Raw genomic sequence first — 19641 nt, forward strand, 5'->3', positions numbered from 1 at the left:
GAGAGAGTGTTCACCAGTCAGGATCGTATGGAGTTCACCCGGCACACTAGAGATGTGCCCCCACCTGCTGCATGGCATCCTCTCTGGACATTTCAGAAGTGTGGTGGGTTTTATTCTGTTAAGAGAATGAAGGGAAAGAGTATGGGAAGGCCTCATGAGACACCCCATCCCTCAGTCTGGCCCTTGAAAGCTCTGCTTCATGATTTACCGAACCTGTCAGCCTCAGCCTTAGGCTTTCCTGTCCCTGGGCTCTGCCTTTGCAGTTTTCCTCCCTACTCACTGCTTCACACCCTGTTTTAATCCCTATTCCAGTTCACCCCTGAGTGGACTTTCTGTGTATACCAAAGGCTATGCATACCCTGGTGGCCTTATATTGTAAGCAGTAACACAGGATCTTGCACTCAGAAGGGCCCAGACTTGTTTAATTTTTGTCTTAGTCACTATCTCATTCCAGGGCAAAATAGTCAACACCTGCAAGTTAAAGGAGAAGATACTTATCGCAGTTCATAGTGAGTAGAGGTTTTACTCCTTAGTTATCTGCTTTCAAGGCCTGGAGGCCTGGCAGAGCTCGGCTGGGCAGGGAGCAAAGGGAGGTCAAGGAAGGAGGAGAAGGGGAGATGGAACCTTTACCCCAGTGACCCAACTGCTCCCACCCGGCTTCCCCTCCCAGTATCACATTAGCGACAAACTCATCAGTAGACTGATCCTCTGGTGAGTGTCACAGTCTCACACACCCCAAAGCCCCAACTCTTGAGTACATGAGGATTTGGGGCTTGGGACATCTAGACTGAACCATAACAATGCCTTACACTTACCATCCTTGAAGTTCCTAATAATCTTTAAATGAGGATTTTGCTTTTCATGTTATATGGAGGCCAGAAAATTATGCAGCCAGTCCCAAGTGCCAGGCATGGAGAAGGGCAGCCCCTGGGTCTGTCCTTGGCAGCAGCCCTATAGGCCCCTGGTTCACCTGACTGCTCTCCTGAGTTCCACCCTCATTCTTGGCCACACACTTGCTCAGCTCTGGTTTGCTAGAACACAGCCCCTGACCCTTGGCAGTTAGCCCATATTGCTGTCACCGTGACCCAAACTGTTCGGCTTCTGCAAATGCAATCATTTCCATTTCTGTGATCACCCCTTCAAGATTTACAGAGTAGCAGCTGCTGCCGTCCCTCTGCACACAGACAGCTGACTTGCCTGCTGATTGTGAACATCTCAGTAATCCAAATGCTAATGGTATTTATTCAGTCCAGCCGGCTTAGCCCTGAACAAGGTTTATTCTCATTTATCGCTTGGAGACGAGCTACGTCCTTAATATCTTTCTGTTGACTTTGAGTATACCAGCACCACTGTTGTCACTGAGAAGCAATCCAGGACTTAGGCTTTTCAACTCACTAAAATCCCCAATTGTCAGGATACCCACCCTCCAACTGCAGAGATCAGCCCTTCTCCAGTAAGCCAGAGCTCGGGCTGGAGAGCATTGTGGATGTTTTGGACATGCTCGCAACCTCCAGGTGGAACAGCGGTGTTCCCAGGGGTATGGATGGGCCTCTTGGTGTGACCTCTGTAATTGTAATCTTTTGACTGCACCACATTGACTAGCATTTTGGCATCTGTGAGTTAATGTATCTTTAACAATAGTCTTATGGGGCTAGGGAAATAGTTTGGCGTCTGAGCACCTGCCTGGCAAGTGCAAGTACCCAGATTTGATCCCCAGTACCTCATGCTGTGCTGGCCCCATGCAGAGCCAGCCACTGAAACTGGGCATGGCAGTGCACACCTGTAATCGCAGCACTGGGGAGGCTGAGACAGGAGGATCACTGTGACTCCAAGCTGTATAGTGAGATCCTGTGCCAAATAGGTAAATAAATAAAAGATGTTTAAAATAAAAAAAAAAAAAAAAACACTAGTCTTAGCTCTGCCTCCCAGGTGGGGAAATCGCTCCCAGGTGGGCGATTGAACCGTGGTCCCTGTGCTTTGCTAAGCTTGTTCTAAGTAGGTGCTTTAGACCACTGAGCCATCTCACCAGCCCCTATGGATCCTTCTTGAAATCCTGTTTTCAAAGTGCCTCCCTACAAAATACTTATATTATACATGCTACAGATCTGTGCATTGTAGATAATCAAGGCCACATATTGGATACAGACAAGTTGGGGCTGCCAAAGAAAGGATCTTTCTAGATAAGAAGAGAGAGTGTTCACCAGTCAGGATCGTATGGAGTTCTGCCTCCCAGGTGGGGAAACCAAGTCAAGGGATTTGCACAAGGTCATCAGCCACTTTCACAGGATTTCCACAGAGGGCCCTCCGGGGTCTGGCCCTTGTGCATCCTGAGACCTCCCTCAGCTAATTTGGGCATCTCCCCTGATGTGCACAGCAGGACCCCAAGAAGCAGAGGCTAAGTATCTTGGGTGAGGGTGTGTGGTGGGAGCAGGGTGCTGTCTGCTTTGGGGGCTCCTGTGCAGGACACTCCCAGCTCTGCTCACCCATTGGGATGGTTTGATGGCCACCTGGAGAGTCAAAGCTGGGCTTTCTCATCTTCCCTCTGTTTGTTCCTCTCCATAGCAGCACTAAAGGGCTACTCCAGAGGGTGTTCTGTGAGACCCTGAGGCTGTGAGAGCCCCGGGGTAGGGGCCAGTGTTAGTGCAGCACCTTGTTTAAGCTGCTTTTGTAAAAAAGCCGGGCAGGGTGTAGGCTCAGGCTGATGAGGTGCATGCTCAGCACAGTCCTGCTGTAACCAGCCAGGGTCTTCAGGACTCTGCTGCAGGGAAGAATGTGGGTTTATTACCTGTGAAAGTGATTTTGCCAGGCTTTAAGGGTTCCCCATACTCTCTTTTTTCTGTGGTTTATATCCCCTGTGTTTAAAATCCATTCTCTCCTACTCTGGCTGGCTTCCCTCCCTGGGGAGAGGATTGGCATTAGCCAAGAGGCAGAGTGGGCTGCTGTGGACACGGCTGTAGGCAGCTCTTCCTTCTTGCCAGCCACCATTTAATGAGAACTTCTCTCTGTACTGGTGACAGCATCTATGGATGAGCTGCCAGGCCTGGGTGACTCTCTGCAGTCCTCATGATGGCCCAGTGAAGGGCTTTGTGTGTGGTCTTGAAGGGACCTTGTCTTTATTGCTCTGTGGGACCATGGGACTGTGGGGACAGGGTTCCAAGCAGGTACCCCTAGAGGCTGAAGTGCTGTCAGGCCTTGCATCCCTCCTTCTTTGGGAGGCAGTTGATATTTGTGAGAATTTCACCTGTGGTCTTCTTTCCTAGACCTGCGTGTTGTGGGTGAGTATTCCTCGGGCACATGATGGCAGACATGTTGTACTTGCTAGGCAGGTGCTTAGACCACTGAACTATCTCCCCAGAGAGATGTTTGTTTTAATGGCACTGTTGTTCCTGTGGTATGGCAGAGGGGGTCCTAAGACAGCATTGGCTTGTGAGTGTGGCCTGCTTGATTGTTCTCATGTTCTTGGTTAGACATGTGTTTATACATTCACCCCCTGTTGTGCAGGACCCTGTGATTCAGCAGGGTGTGCTGAGCATTGAGAATCCAGGTACAGGGAAGGTCACTGCAGCTGGGTGTGTAGAGCCGGGAGGGCAGTTGGTGCTCAGTCCTGTGTGAGGCCCTGCCCTGGCACTCAGAGGCTCCCTGGGTCTCATGTTTCCCACCTGCCTTCCTTTCAACATGTGTTCTGCAACTATCTGATGCTGACTAAGAAGCAAAAGGGACCCTGGGTCTGGCCTCAAGGAGCCCCACACCTAAAAATAACAGACTGATCCATCGCCCCCTAGTGTGTAATATTCCTAGGATAGTGGAAGCAGGGCCACCTAGCAGGGGCTTGCGAGCAGCAAGGAAGTCTTCCTCCAGCTGGGACACTGCAGTAGCACCTTTCAAGGCTGCCCCAGCAGTGGTATAACCTCCCAGCATTTGCTGGCTCCAGACCTCTGGGGAATGAATGGTACACTGGCGTGGGGGCCTCAGCTCTGCCATCAGTGCTGTAGATCACCCATACCCTTCAGTCTCTCACTCCCAACAGACTTCTAGCTTGTCCTAGGGTTTTTTTTTTTTTTTTTTTTTTTTCTCCGAATGCCCTCCGGGGTGGTTTGGCTGGCCGGGGTGTTGTGGGGATCGAACTATAGCAACCTGAGGCTGACAGCTTTGTGGAAGCAGGCACTTAAAGAACTGAGCTATGGCCAGGCCCCCCCAGCTTGTCCTAGGTGGGAACTGCTCCTTGTGCTCCTGCTGGTGTGGTGGTGTTAGCTCTGTCCCCCTGAGCCCCTCCCTACATGGGCAGAATAGTTATGCTTTCCTGTGCTTCTTCCCTCAGCAACCCAAAGGTCCAGGTGGAGGCCATTGAAGGAGGGGCCCTGCAGAAGCTCCTGGTCATTCTGGCTACGGAGCAGCCCCTCACTGCTAAGAAAAAGGTAAGTTTCTATCTGTTCCTCTTGCCCAGCACTTAGCACATCAGTGGTCCCCTTTCCTGTGCATTCCATCCCTGAGGCCCTGAAAGTCATCCCATGAGTGGTGAGGAAAAAGGTCACATGTACCTGCAGCAGATGGTAGTAGCCAGTGTCAAGTGGCCTGGGCCCTGGGCACAGCTCTAGCAGGCAGGCATGGCCCCCATCCACAGCTTCTTGGACTTTTGTTTTACCCACCAGCTGTCCCCATAATGATGACGAAGGCAGCTGAAGTCCCTTGTGACGCACAGTCTTGGCTTCTAGGCTGCAACTGGACTCAAGGGCACTGGGACCAAGAAGAATGATGCTTGGCTGGGTCATTGAGACAGCTCTGGCCACCTTTTATGGACCTTGGGACCTGCTAACTCTGTGTCACTCTTCTTTTGTCCCAACCTGTACTTCCTAGGTCTTGTTTGCACTGTGCTCCCTGCTGCGCCACTTCCCCTATGCCCAGCAGCAGTTCCTCAAGCTGGGGGGCCTGCAGGTCCTCAAAGGCCTGGTGCAAGAGAAGAGCACGGAGGTGCTGGCTGTGCGTGTGATTACACTGCTTTACGACCTGGTCACTGAGAAGGTCAGTGTCCAAACCACCTTCCCTCCACATCCCAAAACATGTGCTTCTGGCCCCCTCTGAATCTGTCTGTCCATCTGTCTGACCAGATGGACAGGTGGACAGACTGATGAATTGAAGGAACTTGGAACATCACGGGAAGGTGTCCTGTGGGACATGACACCTCTGCTGATCCCTGAAGAGGGGAGGTGGGAAGAGCCACTGGCCAGGGCCAGGGTAAAGGGTGCAGGGAGGCGCAGCATGGCTGAGGGCCAGACAGTGAAAGGCATGGGGTAGGGGTGAGGAGCCATGGGATGGAGTCATCACACAGCCAGGAACTGGAGCCCAGAATGGTGCTGACTTGCTGTTCTAGACAGCTATGTGGAGCTGCCTCCTCCTGGAGCACTGGTTCAGCGTTCAGCACACAGCCTTCATGAGCCGCAGGGACCCAGTGGCTTTGCTGCCTGGGAGGAGACTTGGGCTCCCTTGGACTTTCAAAGCTTCAGATGCATCTTAATTAAGAAAGAGAAGCAGCCAGACCTGGATTTGTAATTTAACCATTGCAGAGCCTGCTGGCAGGGATTTTACAGTTGTCTCTCTCTGGCCCCTTTTTTCCTGGGACAGGCAGCCCTAGCCCCACTGCCCAGTGTTGGGGGCTGTGGACCATCCTGTCCTCGCTCTCTCTCTGCCCAGGGCCATGCCCATGCTCATCTACTTCGTCCAGACAGAGGGTCGCCTGCTCTTGGCTGCCCATTTTTGTCAGCTCTGTTCTTCCCTCTCTCTGTAGTCTCATCTTTCCTTCTGCCCCTGCCGCCAACTGCTGAACACAGGCGACCCTGTGGTGCTCAGAGCCAATTAGCAAGGCCCAGACATAGCTGATCTCCTGAGCACAGCCAGTGAGCCAGGAGGACTATAGATGCATCAGCATTTCCTGGGAGAAACTGATCTCTCCTCCGGTGTCTCAGGGCTGTTTCTGTGGCCACCAGCCCTAGAGTCCTGGCCATCCTCTTCTAGAGAGGACAGTGGATAGTTTCAGCCAGACAGCTGCAGGGCTGGACTGTCCACCTGTTGCGCTGTGCACAAGGCAGTCAGGGCTTCTCTGTTACAGTCCCTACAGGGGGGTGGGAGTGCAAAAAGAGCTAGTCAAGTTTCGGGCTGGTCCCAGGGTACCCAAAGATAACAGCATCAGCTTTCCTTGGGGGTGTTGTGTGCTCCGAGGCAAGGGTGCTGAGAGACAGTGTCTGAAGCAAGAAATCCCCATGGAGACTGCCCTGCTGCTCTGGCAATGGTGAGGACTCAGGCTTCCCCTGCTCTGTGTTGTGGCCCACAGTGGGCCTCTATCAAGAGACCACCTGTTGCCATCAGGCTCCCATGGATGGTGAGGCCAGTGCTGCCCAGTGCAGGGCCAGGTGCTGGGAAAGCACTCTGTCCATAGCCCCTGCCCTCCCAGCACCCCTTGACAGTGTTTACCTGACTCTCAGCGCACAGAAGCCAAGGAGCTGTGGTCTGGCTCTGTGGACACAGGGCGCTGGGCTTTGGAGGGAAGAAGGTCACTGGAGTCTGTCCTGTTGGAAGCAAGTGGAGGGGACACAGCCCCAAAGGACCCAGAAGAAAGGTGGTATGGCAGGGGTCAAAGTGAGGAGGCTGTGGGGCAGCAAGACCACACTCAAAGAAGGGGTTTGGTCTTTATCATTGGAACTGCCAATTTATATCCAGGCGTCGTGGCACACACCTGTAATCCTAGTACTCTTGGAAGCTGAAAGGCAGGAGGATCACAAATTCAGTTCTAGCCTAGATGACTTAGCAATTTAAGGAGATTGTGTCTCAAAATAAAAAATATGCTCCACTGGCCCTACCTCTGGGCTTGTGAGCCACTGAGATTGTGTGTGGTGGCGCATGCCCAGCCTGTAATCATAGCGCTGGGGAAGCTGAAAACAGGAGGATCACTATAAGTCTGAGCTGCATTTAGTGAGACCCTATACCAAATACATAAAATAAAAACAATACGTGCCGGCGATTGAGACTGGGCATGGTGGCACATGCCTGTAATCCTAGCGCTTGAGAAACTGAAAACAGGAGGATCACTACAGGTTTCATCTGTGTAGTGAGACCCTGTATACCCTGTACTAAAGAAATACATATATATATATATAATATGCATGCATACATACATACATACATACATACATACATACATACATACATACAATGGCTGGGGATATAGCTCAGTGCAAAGACCCTGAGTTCAATTCCCTATACTGTTCCAAAACGCAGCCAATGGGGATAGGGCCTAGAGAAGGGGCAGCAGACATCCTACAAGAAGGAGGGTGTGTGCCAGGGAGATGGCTCAATAGAATAAGTGCTTCCCTGGCAAGTGCAAGGGCCTGAGTTCAATCCCTGGTTCTGCAAAAAAAAAAAAAAAAAAAAAAAAAAAGAGGGTGCACAGAGCAGAGATGGGGGTGGAAGGAAGCCGGGGGGTGCGGGGGGCAGACTGGCAGGATTTAGAAATCTGATGAAAAGGGCTGGGGAGATGGCTCAGTAGAATAAGTGCTTCCCTAGAAATTTGATGGAAGGGACGACAGCCTTGTCCTGCCATTAGCCAATGGCTCTTTGAGCACGGTGTCATCAGATGCCATTCACAGCCCCTGGCCTTTGCATGCACCCCTGATTCTCCACCAGTGTTGGGTAGGGTTTCTTTCTTCCCTCTCAGAGTGTTTAGTGCAGCTGCACAGGAAACCTCTGCAGCCTCCCCTTGGCATTTGAAATAAGCTTGATTCTCGCCTAGCAGCAGGGCTGGCTTCCACAGGTACTACAGGTAGAACTGAGTGTCTACATCTGTACTCCTAGGTTGAGCGTGTGACTCACTGCAGACCATCCATAGCTTCTCTGTCCTTTGGTAACCCAGAGCTGTGTCTGGGCCCAGCCTGGCCCTTGGACCCTCGCTGTGCTTCAGACTGTGGTGGGCTCATGTTGGTTGTGATCCCCATGTGGACTGGCCTGCCGTGCTGTCCCTTTGGGCCACTCTTTGCCCAAGACTGCCTCTGGTGCAGTAATAGGGTGAAGGTGCCTACAGTGGTGATATTGGTGAAGCTGGCATTTGCTGTCATAGTACTTGACATGAAAGAAAGCTCACATCACAGTGTCAGGTACTGTCTGTGCACTCACTGTCCACCAAGTGCTCCCCACATCCCAAAGTATCTCCCCTCACAGATGATGGCCTTAGTCTCAGAGAGGCTGCAGATCAGCCCACATTCATTCAATGAGTTGGTGATACATAGGAAGTCAAGCCTGCCCATCTGCCCTCACACTGCACCATAGGATTGAGCTCCTCAAGCTAATCAAGAATTTTATTTTCCTGTTAGAGCCTGGGACAGGGACCACATAAATGTCTTGGTTTCTCCAACACCTGGCACAGTGCACAGGTGTTTTAATGGATGACGTGGGGTGGATGGACCAAGGTGTGGACATGTGGATGGATAGGACATGGAAAAAGCAGGTCGCCCTTCTGGCTCAACCTCATGGCTTGGTACCTGAGGGGCAGAGCCAGCCTAGTGTGAACTGACTGCCCTCTGTGTTCTCTCCTTGCCATCTCACCCTACCTGGCTGTGTGCCTGGCTATGTGGACAGCAGATGTTCGCTGAGGAGGAGGCTGAGCTGACCCAGGATGTGTCCCCCGAGAAGCTACAGCAGTACCGCCAAGTTCACCTCCTGCCAGGCCTGCGGGAACAGGGCTGGTGTGAGATCACAGCCCATCTCCTGGCACTCCCTGAACACGATGCCCGTGAGAAGGTGTTACAAACACTGGGTGCCCTCCTGGCCACCTGCAGGGACCACTACCGTCAGGACCCCCAGCTCAGCAGGACACTGGCCAGCCTGCAGGCCGAGTACCAGGCCCTGGCCACCCTGGAGCTCCAAGAAGGCGAGGACAAGGGCTACCTCCGGGAACTGCTGGGCTCCATTGACAACCTACTCAGGGAGCTAAGATGAGGCTGCCGACATGACACAAGGACTGGACAAGGACAAGCTCTTGAGGCCAAGGACACTGATGCGGGGGATCTCCTCAGAGGGCATCTTGCACGAGGGAAGGTTTGCCTTTTGGGATGTGAGTTTCATCTGGGCAGGGCTGGTTTGGCTATTAAACAAGACATGAGGCCACGGTGTCTCTAAGCCTGTGTACACTCGGCCAACCCCACGGCTGGGGACTGTGTCATTGGACATCCTGAATGGCCAATCCTGGATGCCCACCGTAAGGGCCTGGTCTCAGTAGGTGGAAGCCCCTGGCTTTCTATCATGTAGTAGCCCTGTGACCTTGGGAAGTCAACTAACCTCTCGGGGCTTACTGTGCCTCTGCTCGCACAGAAAGCACTTAAATGAGGGACAACTGCAGAAAGCACTCTAGCAGTGCTGACACCCATGCTTGTCCCTTCCTACCCCAGCTGTGAGGAGAGACTGGAAGTTCTTGCTGTCCCTCTGCCCAAGCACAAGAAACCCCTTCAAGGTCACTCGCAGTGATCAAGCCAAAAGCAGCTCCCCCTGGGGCTCGGCTGGGTGCTGCAGGGGCTGGCTGGACTCTGAGGATGCTAAATGTGGGCTTCACTGGGAGAAGAGTAATCCAGCTGCAGCCAGCAGTGGGAGCCCTGGCAAGACGGGTCTGTCCTTCCTGCTCATGTCTGGAAGGCTGAAGAGGCAGCCTCCAGGCGGGGTGGTGAGCCTGGCAGTCCCAGCCCCCAGCCCAGAGAGGCTGCCTGCCAGGCCAGGAGCCTGCTGCATGTTGCCATGGCAACCCAGGCTCTGGGCTTTCCTGATTTGGATTCTGGTGAGCTTGTTTTTCAGCCCTTCCCAGTTCACCAGGGACTGATCCTGCTGGCTTGGCCAGCTCCGCCCACCTCCAGAGGGAAGTTGGGAAGGCCAGTTGGGGGCAGGCCTCTCCTCTTTCTAGCTCCAAGATGACCTTGTAGACATTCACTTCCCAGGGCTTAGGGGACACTGATGCCCACAGATACACAGGCTTATGGGGGTGGGGGGGAGGCTCCTGCCTTGGAGTGCCTGCCCTGGGTCTGTCCAGCCCTCTTCTGCTCTCCCTATACCTTGACAACCAGGAAGCATGTGACAGGCAAGGAGGGCCTGTGGAAAGCAGGGGCCCAGGCCCTGTGGAGTAGAGTTGTCCCAGGATTGGGCACCTTGGGCTGAGGCACACGGGTCCAATCTCATTCGCCACTTAAGCAGGTACTCTGGCCTGTCAGCCTCAGCCTCATACTGCAGTGTCCAGAACAGGGAACTGTGCCTGAAGGTGGGAGCTCTGCTCTGTAACAGGCCTGGGTCACAGCTTGAGCTTGTGTGAGGCCAGAGGGATGAAGGACCCTTTGTCAAACAGTAGGAGAAGCAAGAGTCATGGTGGGGCTGTGTCAGCTATGCTGGGGATGCCATGGCACCAGATGAATGTGGTGAGAGGGAAAGGTGAACTTCAGGGATGAAGCTGTCCTTGGTAGAGATGAGAACGGAGCTCTGAACAAGGTTGGCAAAGATGCACAGTGCTGTGGGGAGCTGTACAAGCGCCTTAGGGTGATAGTGGGCAAAGGTGGGTCCCTGAGTCCTCATGGTCTCTGTGACCACAGGCACTGATCTAGGGTATGGCGAGGGCCGTGCTCATGGATGCTGCGGGCAGAGACCTGACCAAGGTTCTTAGTGCCCTCCTTGCCCTCAGGTGAGCACAGCCAGGGAAGGTTTGTGGCTGTAAGCTGCTGGGAGACCCCTGCGGCAAGGGAAAGAGCACCTAAGGCTACCGGAGAGGGCAAGAGAAGAGCTTTGGCCTCCTTCCCAGAATGCACTGGGAAGAACCAAGGAACTTGTTGGATCAGTGTCTGACCTGAGCCCTTCAAGGCAGAGGTGATCCAGGACTCCAGCTGTGTGTGTGTGTGTGTGTGTGTGTGCGCGCGCGCGCTCGCACGCGCACTAGTCACCACCCAGTTCTGTGTTGGTCCTTGGCTGCAGGTCTAAAGGGCCCTTTTTGCCTTCGTTGGGGCATAGTCTATAGGCAGGGGGTGTTCCTGCTGCTGTGGCCACCAGGACGAGGGAGATGCAGCTTCTGTCTGAGCCTAGAGGTGTTTGTCCATTTCCCCCGATCCCTGTCCCATGGTGGGCACTTGGCTGATCATTGGGACATTTAAGGACTCTAGCACCCACCCTGTGGGCCAATTCCCTGCTCTTGGGCAAGGCTCTATGGGAATTCCCATCCTAACTTCTACAGGAAGATGGTAGGAATGGGGAGTGAGCGAAGGTCCCCATTCTATCCTTTAGGCTTTTTAAAAATTATTTTTTAATTTTTGATATAGGGTCTCACTGTGCAGCTCAAGACTCCTACTGAGTGATCTTCCCATCTCAGCCTCCCCAGTGCTGGGATTACAGGAGTGCGCCACCACACTGGGTTTCAGTGGCCAGCACTGCACACCCAGAACATGTGGTACTGGGGATCGAACTCGGGTCCTTGCATTTGCCAGGGAGGTGCTTAGACCGTGAAGTTATTTTAAAAAATTTGTTCATTTATTCATTCATTCCTCCACATTATTGAGTGTACATTGGTATTTATCAGGCCTCATGGTCTGAAGTGAAGTCACAGGCTATGCCCTTGGGAGCTCAGTGTGGCGGAAGCAGGTGCAGTGTGAGTGGTACTGGGAAGGCACCAAGCAGACCTGGCCTAGTTAGTGTTAGGGAAGGCTTCCTGAGCCAAGGCCTGAAGGAGGCATGCAGATCAAGCTGGGGAAGGGATGGGATCCCTCTGGTGTGCAGAGAGGAGAAGGGGCTGGGACAGTTGGGAGAGGGAGCAGAATCCAGGTGCAAGCTCATGGGTGGGTGAGAAGAGGTTGATGGTGGAACAGGGAGTGAGAGGAACCCAGTGCCACCAGCTATGCATGGGAAAGCAGGGGTCCCTGACTGCCTGGCCTCGCTTTGGGCTCAAGCAAAGGGCTGTGTGAAGCTGCAGATTATGGCGGGGGGGAGGGGGGAGAACATAAAGACAGGGACTTTGCAGTGGCATGGCTTGGATGTGTCCATGGGACACTGGGGCATTGACCAGGCAGCTGGGCTACAGCTTCACACTCGGGAAGGGGTTGGGGATGAGTGAGTCAGAGCCCTGTGAGCGGGATCTTGCACTGACCTTAGCCAAGGGGCTGGGATGTGATCGTGACCTGTATGCTAAATGCAGCCATTGTTAAAAATTAAGTTATGTAAGCTTATGATTAAGCCACAAGTTAAAAGCAAGGGTAGTCCCCCATGCCCCGCTGGCCCCACCCCCGGGGTGCACTGAACTGGTGACTGAGTCCAGGTGTGGTGGCGCATGCCTGTCATCCCAACCCTGGGGAGGCTGAAAACAAGAGGGTCATGATGAGTCTGAGCTGTGTAGTGAGACCCTGTACCAAATACATAAAATGGGGAAAAAAAGTGCAAGGATAATTTAATAAAAAATAGTAAGAGAAAACCCCAATGAAAACAGAAAGGAAGTAAGAGTAGAAACTAATAAAGGTAGATAAACTAGAGAAAAATCAATTAAATTAAAAGATGGCTTTTTGGACAAGAGACACATGTCACCAACATCAAGAATAAGAGGGAACAGACTTTAGGCTCTCCAAGCATTAAAGGGCTAGTGAATGTACTAAGGCAGCTCTAGATAAGGAAGTTGTAAAGCCAGTATAATGAAAGTGGTGAAAAAGTGGTTTTTTACCATGTCAGTTTTCTATTGCTGCTGTAACAAATCACCATGAACTCAGTGTCTTAAAACATCTAAATTTATTTTCTTACAGTTCCAAAGTCTGACACAGTTCTCAGCATCAGACAGAGCTACAGTTCTTTGTATGTTCTGGGCAGGGTCTGTTTCCTGCCTTTCCTCAGCATCCAGAGCAAATTCTTTGCCTCAGAGACCTTTTCACCTTCTAGGCCAGAAAAAGCAGCTCAAATTCTTTTCATATCACAGTGCTCTGAACTTACGCTCTTTTCTCTCTTTTTTTTTTTTTGGGCTGTGCCGTGGACTGAACCCAGGACCTTGAGCATGCTAGGCAGGCTCTCAGCACGGAGCTGAATGCCAGCCCTTGGTTTTCTACTGTCAAGGGCCATTATGATTCCTTTGGATGTACCTGGCTAATTCAGGGTCATTTCCCAGTCTTAAAACCAGTATGTCTGTTGGCAACACCAGTTCATTTGCAAGCTTCATTCCTCTTGGCAGGGAGTGTGATACATCACTGGCCTGGCACTGGATACCAGCATGTTCTATGAGCCATTATTCTGCCCGCCACAAACACAACTATTAAAATCCTCTTGGGGGGCTTGCCTAGTAGCTCAGTTGTTTAAAATGCCGCTTGGGCAAATGCATTCAGGCACAGGGGACTGCAGTTCAATCCCCAGCCCCATAAACTGCACCACAACCGCCCTCAAGGCTGCAAGAACTAGCCAATCCTTTTCCAATTTTTGGGCTGGCTAGACAGCTCAGCGGATTAAAGCACCTGCTCAGGCAGACACAGGGGTTGGAGGTTCAATGCCTGGTCTGCCATGGGACACGCTGAGATGGCAACTGAGACTGGGTGTGGTGGCATAGGTCTATAATCCCAGCACTTGGGAGGCCGAAAGCAGAAAAACATTGTAAGTCCAATCTACATAGTGAGACCCTGTAGACCCTGCACTGAATATACAAAAAAAAGAAAAAAATCATCTCAAGAACAAATAGATGATTTCTGGGGAGATATATCGACTCGGCTTAAAATCTTCCCACAAAGAAAACCCCAGGCCCAGATGTTTTCATAGGCAAATTCTCCCAAATTACAGAGTCTACATGATCTCCTCCAAAACAAAACTAAACAAAGCACTTCCAGAGTCGTGACACAAGGTCAGTATGACAGATACAAATATCAAAACACTGTGAGAAAAGCACCCTGTAGACCAAGGAGAGCCAGGAGGCAACAGGCGGGAAATGGTAGAGGCTGTGGTAAGGGTACTAATATCCTCAGTGCAAAAATCTCCAATAAAGTATTAGTAAGTCAAACACAGCAGTGTATAGAACAATCAACCTAACCAAGTGGGGTTTGTGTGGGGAAGTGAGACAGGTTTCACTCCAGTCACCATCTGCACAGACTGAAGAAAAGGCTACAGCGTCATCTCAACAGATGCAGAAGAACTTGGCGGCAAAATCCAATATCCATCCACAATAAAAGCCCTCGGCAGGTTCAAAATAGAAGGGGATTTCCTTAACCTTGTGAAGGGAAACTATAAAACCCTGTACCTGACATCAGACCTAATAGTGGAAGACTGAATCCTTTCCTCTGAGACTGAGAACAAGATTTTACTGAAAATCTGGGTGGTACCTTAGGCAAGAAAATGAAATAAAGAGCGTACAGATTGAGGAAGAAATAAAGCAAGATCTTACATGACAGCATCGTCAGTGTAGAAAATCCTGTGGAAGCTGGGCCTGGTTGACAAATGCCTCTAAATCCAGCACTTGGGAAGCTGAGGCAGGAGGTTCGCTGTGAGGTGGCCAGGCTAGGTCATGAGCTTTTTGACCCTTTGGCCTCAGCCTCCCGTCACTGGAATCACAGGTGTGTGCCACCATGCCCACCTGCCTTTTCTATCAACAAAGTACTTTTCGCCCACTGTGGCTGTAACTTGCTATTTTGAGGTTTTACTGCAAATTTAGCACATACAACTTTTTATTTACAATTCTCAGATTTATTCTTATTGTAGAACTTTGCAAAACCTATCCTGATTTTTTTTCCTTCCCTTACCAAGTACAGAACTTTTTGCCTCTTCACTTGAGAAGATTTCACAGCTTCTCTGGCATATCAGAATTCTAGCATCACTACTCTTGCATCTTGGGGTTATTATTAAATGTTTTTACACAAAGGTTGTGATACTGTGACGGCGACCTAATAGCTGAGGTGACTCCATGTTGACGGGCAGGTGGTGCCCTCAGCATGCATATGCTGGATGTGGGATGCCTCCTGTCATCAGCAGGATAGAGACGCACGCTGTGAGTTCATGCTACTCAGAATGACATGCAGTTTCAAAACTGTAGAGTTCTTACAAAATTTAAGGTAGGGATTGGGGTTGTAGCTTAGTGGCCCAGTGCCATAAAAAAGTAAAGGATGTCCTGATGACACTAGAAGAGGACAAGGATCTTCATGGGGACAGGGTAAGACTTGCTTATAGTGGGGTTCTAGGGCTGCAATGGTCAAAATCATAGACTTATGCAGCCAAGTATGGATTTTACCTAATGAAAATTCCAACCTAATTAAAACTCCCATTTCCTGGTTACCACACCCCATCAGGGTCTGTGCTCTGGAGGTGCCGTGTGCCTGCTAGCCCCATCTCCATGCCAGGGGGTGCCCACCTTGGCTTGGAATCTGACCTGGTGGCTGGATCCATACCCACAAAATGGGGATCAGCTACAAATCCAGGCTTTACTTGGTTTTGGGGCCAGGAACAAATTCAGGGCCTCGTGCTTGCCAGGCAGGCGGCTGTACCGTTGAACTACATCCCTAGCTCTGAAGCTTAATTTGTTTTGCTGATAGTCTGGACTTATGTAATGAAGAAAATGTTGATAATGCCAATTAAACTTTCTTGGAAGTGTGCAGTTTATGGTAGTTAACATCATCAATAGCACTGAAAATGGAGGGAATTGTCTTATGGCATTTGACTGCTGTCTGCTTTGGCAAAGAAGTCAACTACTGCTAACAAGTGTAACCGTAACATGTTTTTCTTTCACTTTCATCTTACTCCTTAAGCTAAATGAAAATAGCAAATAGCACTCATGTCACAGGCTCATTCATCAGTGCCAACCAGAGGTTGGCTATGGATACAGAAATATAGCAAAAATTAGCAAATATGGACAATCAGTAATCAGCTAGGTGGGCTTTATGGTGGACAATTTCATATTTTAATATTTGTAAACTGTGCTGTAATTCTAAAGGGGTGTCTTTGTGCATTCTCTTCTGGCAGCCCATGGCCCAGCTCAACCCACACCCAAGCCCTGGCTGTCAACAGTACCAAGTCCCGAGAATGCAGAGGAGGAGGTGCAGGCCCAGGCCTGTGATGAAGGGTGCAGAATGGTGAACACCTAGGGAGGTGCAGCAGGAAAAGGTGGGCACTAACATCCTGGCCACCTAGGGCTCCAGTCCAGATGGTTGGAACCTAAAGGCATGAGAGAGACCCTGTCCAAAGCCCGCTGGGGTGTGAGGTGTCACCTGAGTCCACTTCAGCTGGGAGGCCCCAGGGGTCTTAGTGACACCAACACCTTTCTGGTCTTGCAGATGAAATGGGAAGATGCAACTCTGTTTCTCTTGGTGGGAGATGGTACTGGCCTGGGTGGAGAGGTGGATGGGGCTGGAGCTGGAGCCGGAGCCAGAGCCAGAACACCAGTGCTGTCGTGGACTTGCAGAATCCACACCAGGCCATGGGAGCCCCAGAGTTAGCCAGAGAGGTGGGTAGAGCCACCACGGCAACAGAACAGATGTGCGGGTGGTGGAGAGCATAGCCCCAGCAGGGTGGAGGACAATTAGATTCTGTCCCTCACCCCCAATTCTGGCCACTTCCAGGGAGGGACTGACCAGAGGCAGAGCCAGGGCAGTTCCCTCATCCTCTGTGCTGTATCAGATCCTGGTCCATGCGGAAAACAGCAGTCACAGGATCTCTGGGCGGCACCTGAGCCTTTGCTTGGGCTCTGCAAGTCCTCTAGTGCCTCCTCAGCCACCAGCTGCTTATGCTCCAATCTAAAATCAGTTCATGGCTGGAGATATTCGGTAGCTCTTTGCTGGACTCTGGGAGCAAACAGGACACATGCTCGCTGAGGAACACATGCTTTCTAGTGAAGCCACACTGTGAAGCCATAGGGTGGGGCACTGGAGCAAAGGGTGACGTTAGGTGATCCATGCATATATACTAAAATGTGATTTTACTATTAGAAGAATGCACTTAGCATGTTAAGCATAATTTGATACTGCTTCAGATGAAGCTATCTTGAAAGACTTAAACCAGGCATGGTGGTACATGTCTGTAGTTCCTGTTGCTCGGGAGGCTGAGACAGGAGGATGCTTGAGCCCAGGAGTTTGAAGTCAGCATGGACAGTGTAGCAGGGTCTTTACATGATGGCATTAAGTTTTTTTTTTTACATTTATTTATTATGTGTGTGTGTGTGTGTGTGTGTGTGTGGCCAGCTCAGCCCACCAGGGGGTGGGGCGGACTGGCATGTGGTGCTGGGGGATTGAACCGTGGTCCCTGTGGTTTACTAAGCTTGTTCTAAGTAGGTGCTTTAGACCACTGAGCCATCTCACCAGCCCCGATGGCATTAAGTTTGATAAGATATAACAAAGGTGGTACCTGAGGGAGATGTCTGCAATGGGCTTCCTGTCACAGCACAGGTGCCTTGGGAAACGCCTTCAGAGAGCCGTGTGCTGGACATGGAGACAGGTGGCCAGCATGGCTGGCAGACAGCCCGAGGACCTGACAGAGGTGAGACCTGGTCAGACTCATGGCTCCAGGAGTGAGGTCAGTCTGGTGAGCCAGGGCACTGCAGGACCTTGGCTCTACAGAGGGAAATGGCGGGCTGAGCTCAGGAGGGACTAGTAGGAGTGCACTGTGGCGACACTGGGTGAAACAGCTGATGACCCTGTGGACCCAGCACTCAGGCCTGTCATTGGAGAGCAACAGAAGCTGTGAGAATATCCCAGTCAGTGAGGGAGAGGGGCCACAGTGGCAGGCGGCCCAGGAGTGCAGTGGCTTCTCAGTGCTCTCTCTGCAGGTGTCCTGGGTGTGGATTTGGCAGTGAGCAGAATAAAGCTGCTGGCCAGAGTGAGGAGCACACGATGGAAACCAGGGCTCAGCAGTGTGAAAGGCAACAGCAGGTAGACCTGATAGGTAATCCGATGAGGTAACTGGGACACAGCAGGAGGTGCTCAAGGAAACACTAGGATTTCTCTCCAAGAAGCACATTCCAGGCAGAGGCGCATGAAGGTCAGGCTGAGGCATCACGCTTATTTACGCAGGAAGAATGGGGAACAGGCGCAGTAGCAGCATGACAAAGAATGGTGAGAGGCCAGCAGGAGAAGGAAGCTAGGGTCATCACTGAGGGCTGTAGCTTTTACTGAGGGACACCTAGCCCACTGGAAGGGTGCCTTGCGCTGGGGCTGCTGCCAGACAGGTCCACAGCCTAGAATGAACCAAGGAAGGTTTGAGGGACCAAGATGGGGACGCACTTTCCAGGTTGGCTCTGAAGAACACCGCCATTCCCACCAGAGCATCCTTCTACAGCCTAATGGGTACTCAAAGGCAGCCCCGGCAGTGAGCACCATGCTGCGGAGGCTTCTGCTTCCAGATTCTCCAGTTATAGAAACTCTGAGGTAATGTTTTAGATGCTGAATTTTGAGCAGTTTCTCTGTAACAGATAGCTGATAAGGAGTTTCCATGCATTTTTTCATTTTTCAGTACCTGGTCATAGAAATGAGGGGTGGGGGGTGGAACAGCAGGGAGGGCAGTGGGCACAGTGGGGAGCAGGGAACAGACAGAAGGGCATCTGAGATACTGCTTCCTGGGATAATCAGGCCAAATCACAAGAGAAAGGAACAGAATCAGCTACTGACCTATTGCTCAACAGATGGGGGATTGGAAGCACCCCTATGAGGAAGATAGAAAGCCAAAGTAGGCATACTGAAGTCAACTCTGTAGTTTAGAAAGGGGTGTTCCCTGGTGCTATTGTGGTTTTTGAAGCAGGGTTTTTATTCTACAGCACAGATTGGCCTAGAACTTGTGGCCATCCGAGCCTAACGAGGTCTGGGGCACCACACTTGGTGCCTGTTGTATGGTGATGCTCGTCAGGTGGCAATGAAGACAGACCCTGTCTGCGGGACAGTGTAGAAGGCAGTCCCTTGGACAAAGGGGGTGGGGGGTGGGGGGGTTAGGCAAGGTAAGAGCTGAATGCCAGGGTAGAAGCCAGAATGGTGACAGCAGAGGATGTTGCTAAGAAGGGACAAGGGATTCAGGAGGGTTTTGATTTCTAAGGTAGCTATTCCCACAATGTGGGTGAATGTTGAGGGAATACCGCAGAAGCTTCTGATGCAGGTGGGACACTCAACAGGACAAGGGGTGCAGTGCTCCCCCTGGGCCAGCGGGAACCTGCAAGGCCCTGCAGACACTGTGGTGAGTCTATGGTGTCTATGAGTTCTTAAAGGCAATGACGACTTTGGACTCTTAGACTTAGCTTCATACTAGACTTTATTGAGAAAAGTTAGTGTAAAAAACATTCAAATTCATAAAATTTAAATAAGACAGCAAAATTATAACTTGTAGTATAGTAATCGCTATAGTAATCACAAATAAGGTAAAAGACTAAATTACTGCCTAAGCAAAAACTACTGTCAGGCTTCAGCTGCAAGCCCAAGGGAGGAAACACTGTAATCATTAGAGTGAGCCCAGTGATAAAATTTGCCTTTGGAGCTGGAAGAAAAAGCAAGTTCTGGCTATGGCATCACCACAGCCTAACCCCAGAAGAGCAACTTTAGTAATGTCCTGCAGCAGAGTACATTAGTAATTGTAGCCATGCATTGTAACTCTGATTTCATTTCATAAAGAGTAATGTTTTCTTCAAGATACATTGTTACTGTTGCACGTAGTTTA

At 51.1% G+C, this 19641-nt stretch overlaps 2 protein-coding genes across 7 annotated transcripts in view; one reads left to right on the forward strand and one right to left on the reverse strand.

The window, feature by feature from the left end:
- Sil1 (SIL1 nucleotide exchange factor) overlaps positions 1-9150 on the forward strand; it is a 269715-nt gene extending 260565 nt beyond the window's left edge. For 5 of the 6 annotated variants that reach the window (XM_023703384.1, XM_023703385.1, XM_023703382.1 and 2 more), the window contains 3 exons: positions 4319-4415; positions 4855-5019; positions 8623-9150. In XM_023703384.1, coding sequence (XP_023559152.1) covers positions 4319-4415; positions 4855-5019; positions 8623-8982 — 622 coding nt within the window. In that variant the 3' untranslated portion in view covers positions 8983-9150. The remainder of the gene's footprint in view (positions 1-4318; positions 4416-4854; positions 5020-8622) is intronic. The other variant, XM_004643248.2, reaches the window with a different exon arrangement.
- A 6835-nt stretch (positions 9151-15985) lies between these two features.
- Positions 15986-19641, reverse strand: part of Ctnna1 (catenin alpha 1) — a 206210-nt gene continuing 202554 nt past the window's right edge. The window contains 1 exon segment of the mRNA XM_023703371.1: positions 15986-16090. Within this exon segment, the coding sequence (XP_023559139.1) occupies positions 15986-16090 (105 nt within the window).

The sequence above is a fragment of the Octodon degus genome, unplaced genomic scaffold, assembly GCF_000260255.1.
Source record: "Octodon degus isolate 3935 unplaced genomic scaffold, OctDeg1.0 scaffold00169, whole genome shotgun sequence".
Taxonomy (NCBI): domain Eukaryota; kingdom Metazoa; phylum Chordata; class Mammalia; order Rodentia; family Octodontidae; genus Octodon; species Octodon degus.